The sequence below is a fragment of the Callospermophilus lateralis genome, chromosome 7, assembly GCF_048772815.1.
Source record: "Callospermophilus lateralis isolate mCalLat2 chromosome 7, mCalLat2.hap1, whole genome shotgun sequence".
In the NCBI taxonomy this organism is placed as follows: domain Eukaryota; kingdom Metazoa; phylum Chordata; class Mammalia; order Rodentia; family Sciuridae; genus Callospermophilus; species Callospermophilus lateralis.
In genome coordinates, this window is record NC_135311.1 from 45,565,560 (window position 1) to 45,572,524 (window position 6,965).

General features: G+C 36.7%; 1 protein-coding gene across 1 annotated transcript; it reads right to left on the bottom strand.

The window, feature by feature from the left end:
• Window positions 1–921: 921 nt before the first annotated feature.
• Window positions 922–1,716, bottom strand: LOC143404242 (putative vomeronasal receptor-like protein 4). Its single transcript, XM_076862493.1, has 2 exons — window positions 1,184–1,716; window positions 922–1,042 (listed from the first exon to the last, which is right to left on the bottom strand). The coding sequence occupies exons 1-2, from the start codon at window positions 1,714–1,716 to the stop codon at window positions 922–924; spliced, it is 654 nt and encodes a 217-aa protein (XP_076718608.1).
• Window positions 1,717–6,965: the final 5,249 nt, after the last annotated feature.

Below are 6,965 nucleotides of genomic sequence, written 5' to 3' on the forward strand. Positions count from 1 at the left end.
CTAAGAATGGAACTGGTAGGTCATATGATAATTTTATTTTCACATTTTTAGCAATCATCATATTTTTTTCAATACTCAATGAATTACCTTATATCCTTACTGTAAGTGTATAGGGCTTTCAAATTCTTCACATGGTTTTCAACAATTATTTCTATTTCTTTTTTTTTTTTTTTTTTTTTAGTGGAGACTTTCTATTGGTCAAGAAGTGCAGTCTCATGGTGTTTGTGTTTTTGTTGTTGTTGTGGTTTTGAACACCTTGGTGGTCTGCCTCTGAGCTCCATCTCCTGCCCTTTTAATTTTTACTTAGAGACAGAATCTCACTAAGTCACATTGGGTGCCCTTGAAATTCCATTTCTCCTGCTTTAGTCTCCTGAGTAGCTTGAATATAAACATGCACATATTATTAGACAAAAAGAAAGAGAAAAGCATCAATGAACCTCTAATAGAATTTCACTGAAAGAAACTTTAAAGAAGAGCAATGCAGGAAGAAAGGAAATAGACCCAGTGTAAACATCTGAGATCCAAAGTAAAAGGAAACTATAATAGTTTATAATATGCTAAGGAGGCCAAGTATAGCAACAATTAATGTAAATAACTTAAAACAAGATGTACATACAACAGAATATTATTCCCAAGGTATTTGCTAAGTATTTAGATTACTTTGTTCTAACAAAAAAAAATTATTCCTATCTTAATAATTTTTTTTCCAGAGGGAAAATTTTATGAACTAAAGAAAACAGTTTTAATGAAAGTGGCAAAGTAGCTTTACATCAGTTTAGCCAGAAGCTGAACTTTCTCTCTCCAATTGGTTTGCACAACTTTTATTATGTGTGTGTCAGCACTTATCAGCACCAAAAGACTGATGGTGCCATAGCCATTGGCCACAAGAATTTGAAGACACAACAGGATAGTGTCACGAGTCTATGTCATGACTACAGTCAGTGAAAAGATGGAGTCCACACAGTACAAGACCTCAAAGCAGTTGATGAGCAACAGAATAGTGTAAGTGGCCCTTTCTTCTGGGGATCTTCGTGGAGAAAACCTGGAGGTACGAAGAGACATGACTTGTTTTTTATGTCTATGCAAAAGATTTATCATGTATGCACTTGAAAGAACCATCAGACCCAGAAATAAGAGATCTCTCAATGCCACCAAGGCAAGAAAGAGGCTCCTGTGTCTGTACCTCATGAGCAGAAGGGAACAGTGGTCAGTAAGAAACAGAAGACCAGACTGGGTCTTATTGGGTGTGGCCACAGTGCAAAGGAGCAGGTTGCTGGAGAGGGTCATGGTGAGAGCCCATAAGAAGACAAATAGCCCCACAATGGGATTTGTGGATGTCAGTTTGAAGTTGGCCAACCAGGAGCCATTGGGACTAATGGTGATGGCCTGAAGCACACTCAGGACACAGGTGGTGCAGATGGACAGCCCCCTCATGACCTTGTGCAGGAAGACAAGTACTTTGCATTTGAAGTCACCCGGAATGTCTTGTGTTTCCCAAATGTCTGTACACACCAAAAGGCCCATGGTGGGGAGCATGAGGATGTGTGTTAGGGCCAAGTGGGTGACAGGGAGGTCGGTGAGCCTGGGCTTGTGGCCCATAAAGACCGTGGCAATGTGAAGGCAAAGCAGAATGGTCTTAGCTGTGATCCCAATGCCAGCCTGGGGATAGAAAGCTTTTCTTAGGGCAACATAACTGAAATGTTGGCCCATCTTCATGGGGAATCTGGGGAGAAAACAGGGGCAGTGGAGAGCAACACCTTTTTCATTGCCATGCTTCCAGTTCTACAACCCCTTACAATCTCTAGAATTATCATTTAACAAAACAACAAAAATCTTTGTGAGTAGGGTAGGCTCTTAGTCTTAATATTAATTTCAAATCAATGGTTGGTGGTGGCTCCATGGTAGAGTGCTGGCTTAGCATAAATAAAGCCCTGATTCCATGCAAATCAATGAAAGAGAAAAGAAAAAGTAAGTAAAAAATAAGTAAAGAATAAATTTCACCTTAAGCATCGTGCATTCTTCTGAATAATGATTTTGCATACCTCCCATTCATCACTTGGAAGTGCTGAGATTTCACCCCTCTCTTTGAACCTGTACACACCATGTTTTCTGATGTAGCATAAATCATGTTATTTAATGGTGAGGTTTTGTTTGCTTTTCCATCTTCCCTGCAGCTTTCTCTATGTGAATATACTGCCTTCTCTGGCTTGCATGTGCCATATCTGAAACACCGTGGCTTACATAAAATTTATTTACCATAAGCTCTGGATGTAAAGTTTGGATAAGCAAAAATCAGAATCCTTCAGGGAAATCATACCAACAAGCCTGTTCCCATGGATCATTCAAGTGCAGAATTTTAAGGGATTTAGTAATTTCTGTGCTCTTCTCCTATGACTTTTATTTATCTCAAGCCCATCATTTATTAGCTGGGGGAACACTTTCACTTCATCTAGGTTTCAATTGATTTCATGGGCAAATGGCAATCAGCTTACACTTTCCTTGTAGCATTTTTGGAGTGAGTAATTAGATAGGTGTCTGACACATATGAAGCACTGTAATACTGTTCATAACTTTTTGTCTCTAATCTTAGTGTGGAGTATAAATATGGTATATTAAGAATTTCCTACCATATTTAAGAAATGCCTATGCATGATTGGTTTTCTTTGGCAAACTTTTATCCTTGGATTCTGTTAGTATTGTACAGTTATTTCTTCAAACTTTTAAATTACTACCTGCAATAAATATAGATGTTTTCACATTCCATATCTATTCCAGAAAAAAAGGGACACAGCTGGTGGGATCTCCTTCACAGTTCTTATCCCTGTAAGTAATACCACAGTATGTCTTCATTCTCATAAGTCTTTCGTATTAGAGAAAATAGCCCTGCTATCTTAATAGTAATGGGGGATGCCTTACTAGGAATGTCCTGTACAAATTATTCAGTCAGGTACTAAGAGTAATTTAGTTGCTCAGAAGTGGGAACTGACATCAATTGTCTTTCACTTGATTTTTCAGATGTACATGGTTGCCAGCTGGCAAAATAACAGGTGCCAATCTGACTTGTTTACAGACCTTAATACATGGTAAACAGCACATTGAATAGCAGGACCATGACTCTAATTCTGGCATCTCACTCAATCTCATTAATCTTTAATCTCAGGACTTACAGTTTTTGATCTGTGTGACATTGTGAAAGTAGTTATAACTCCTTCCAGAGTCTCCATATGAGCAGTGAGAATGATGGAATACATAATGCAATTTCTATTATACTCTCAAATTTTATCCAAATAACTTTCTAATGAAAGGCAGAGTTATTGAGATTCCTATCCTTGACATAATGCTTATGAAATATAGGCAAAACACATAAACATTAATGCAGAAACACAAGAGTTTCAGTCATGGCAAGGCAAAGAGACTATCTTGGGGTGTACCAATAAAATAGCATCAGGATGAGGCTCTTCAGATACTTTTAATCAAAAAGCTGAATCCAAGGCTGGAGTTGTGATCAGCAGTAGAGCACTTGCCTACCATGTGCAAGACACTGGGTTTGATTCTCAGCACCATGTAAAAATAAATAAGTAAAATAAAGCATTGTATCCAACTACAATGTACAAAATCTTTTTAAAAAATTTAAAACAAGTTTCCAAATTTAAGTCATGCTCCTATCAATGGCCATGTTTAGATATGTGCAAACTAGGATGTAAACGGTCTTCAGTATTATAATCCAGTCACCATTTCCTTCTACTAAATCACAAATTGCTGAAGATTTTGCTTAATTTACTTTAATGAACATGTAAACATGAAGTCTGTGGTAATTCAGTGACTGGAACAAAACTAATTGGAAAGTGTTTTGTGAAGGAATTTTTCAATTCAGAATATGATTAGTCAAAATTTGGGTGGAAGGAGTGGTGGAAAATATTTTAGAAGAGAAAAAATTGTCTTAAAAAGATAAAAGACATTTTCTGTATATTATTATAATCTGCTCTCTTTACTACTAGAAATTCAGTGCAATTATAAAAAAGGAATTTGTCATTTTAATTCTAGAAGCATTAATATATTTAATATAAGTAAAAATATTACTATTGGTTCATTTTAGTTATATACAAGAGAGTGGAATCCATTTTGATATAATTATAGAAGCATGGAATATAGCTTATTCTATTAGAAACCCATTCTTGTGGATGTACTTGATTTAAGATTCACTGATTTGTTTTTGTTTGTATGCATAGGAAAGTTATGCACAATTCATTCTGCTAATTGAAAATCTTCTCAAATTCTATTCACTTTATTAATGATTATCATTAGTAAAGAATAACTACAGCTCATAGAACAGCTGGGAGAAGAGAAAAATTCTAGAAATTTTTCAATATGCCAACCCATAGTATAGTATTACTATATGTAGTATATAGTATAGTATGTTTTATTTTATTACAAACTTGTTTATTCTATTATTTTCCTGTCTCCCTGCATCTTTAGGACAATTTAAAATGCATAAATGCACCTCCACTGAATATCTATGTGCAAAAAAGTGGAAGATAAAGTAATTCTGATGTAGTGTACCAAGGACTATTTGAAAGAATGCAGTGTCTTTTTTTTTTCATATAAATATATACTACACATTTTGTTGGAAGTTTCTACTCAAAATAAGATATATTATAAATATTTTTTAGCAGATGAGTCTGTGAGCTTATAAAATGCCAAATGAGGTTTAGTGATATTTTAAGTTCTGGAAAATAATATAACACTAGAAATTGCTGGCCTTTTAAATTATTATAAATTGTGAGTCTTTATGGTGAAAAAAATTGCTCATGTAAGATAAAAATATTTGTAATATTATAAATAATAACAATATTATGAATTTTAAAATGATAGAATGAAAATTCAGATAAATCATATACAAATTCAAAGAAGTGCTGTAGCACATTAGAAATAAATACCTGTGCCTGGATTTGAAGTAGTAAGAGGCAGACTTCAAAATGCATCCCTCCAGTGCTGACAATGCAGTCTCCTCTGCCTCCTGTTTCCAAAGAGCTGAGGCTTCCAAGATGAGGTTTTATGGGACAGACAGCTTAACTCATCTCTCAGAGGACTGATAATCTTGGTGTTGCATTTGAAGTCTGACAGCACCTGTCTTGCTGTAGGCATGGAGGGAGTCCCCAGAGGAAAAAAAATACATTCTTCCATTTTCAGACAATGGTAAACAAGCATCGTCTGAATGAAAACTTTTTACATGTAGCTCTCACTTTTCAAGGTCAGAGTACACTTGGGAATTATTTGCATAGAATTCATAGCAAACAAGTTGAGGGGCTCTTCTACTGATGCCAAAGAGTCCTGGCCTGGAATACAATAAAGTGACCAAACAAAAATAACTAATGTCATATTTACATTCTCAGATATGTCAGTTCCATGTAATGACACCCTATATCAATGAATATGCCTCAGAGGCAGTTTTGATTTCTAAATGCCTTAAACTTGAGAAGAAAATATGGAGAGTGATGTGGGACATCTTCTCCTAGCAAGAAATCCAGGAAGGGAGCAATGGTGGGAGGTAAGTAGGAAGAAGGAAGGGAAATGAGGGAAGGGAGAATTCATGACTGAGGAGTTTCTCTGGTTGGGCATGAAGACAGGTTAAAGGCCTCCTCCATGAAGAAGACAGTTTTCTCTTCATTTTGGTGATTTCTACTGCCATTAATATCTTTAGGTCCTCAAATTGTCCCCTATTGTACTCCATGTCTCCACCTCTCTCACCTGAGCCAAGCAAAATATGCAGCAGTATGTTTCCTTCATTAAAGACAAAACCCATCCCAGAGGCCCATGAGCCACACTTGTGTCTGGAGGTAATTTCTTCAGCTTTGGCAGATTTCAGATTAGTCACAGCATGAGGACCTTGAAGGTCAGTCACTTGTAACTCTTTCCTTGTCATTCTAGCACTCAAAATGAGAACATTTTTCTGCTAACTCTGGCTAAGAAATGTCAGGGAAGCTCCTGATTGTCCCTGATTGTGTCCACCTCTACTAAACACAGTTGTGAGGACAGTGAGGACCTTGAGCTGGTGAGACTGATTCACAGGCCCTGATCCCTGCTTCTAGCAGCTCTAATACAGGGGCCACTGTTTATTTGTCCTTTCATGTGTATGAGCACAACTCTTTCCCTCCATTACCTTGAATTTCTGTCAAACCTTGATCATTAGTAAAATGGACAGTACTCCCAGTTTAATAGTTACCTGGAGGAAATGAGGCAGACATTTAAAAAAAAGTTTCTTGGATAATTTTCTTTTTAATAATTAGTGTAAGAAGGTCACTTGGGAGCAAATGTTCCTTAGGAATCACACATTATGAAACAGAGCATATGCAACAAAATGAAATTAAACCCCTATCTCTCCCCACACACAAAACTCAACCCATTTTTATTTTATTTTATTTATTTTTTTAATATTTATTTTTAGTTGCACACAATGCCTTTTATTTTATTTATTTATTTTTATGTGGTGTTGAGGATCCAACCCAGGACCTCACACATGCTTAGGCAAACACTCTATTGCAGAGCCACAACCGCAGCCCCCATTTTTATTTTTTATTTTGGGACAGGGTTTCACTAAGTTGCTTAGGTGCTTGCTAAGTTGCTAAGGTTGACCTTGAATTTGTAATCCTTCTGTCTGAGAGTGCTATGTCTGACATGTTATATGCATGTGACACCATGCCAGACTGCTTGTGCAATTTTTTGGATTCAAAACTCTAAAGCCTCTGTTTCTTAGGTGGTGTTCATTGACACATAGATACACAAAGGCTAGAGAATGCACATGACCATGGGAAGAAGTAAAGAGGGCACCACAAACAGGTTTAGGGAACATCAAAGAAATCAGGAAGCTGGGTACAGGGCTCACAAGGGAACTTGGGTCCATTGGAATGTTGTTTGAGACTCCAATAGAGACATGGGTGCAAGGACATGGTGCATGAAGAGGGTAC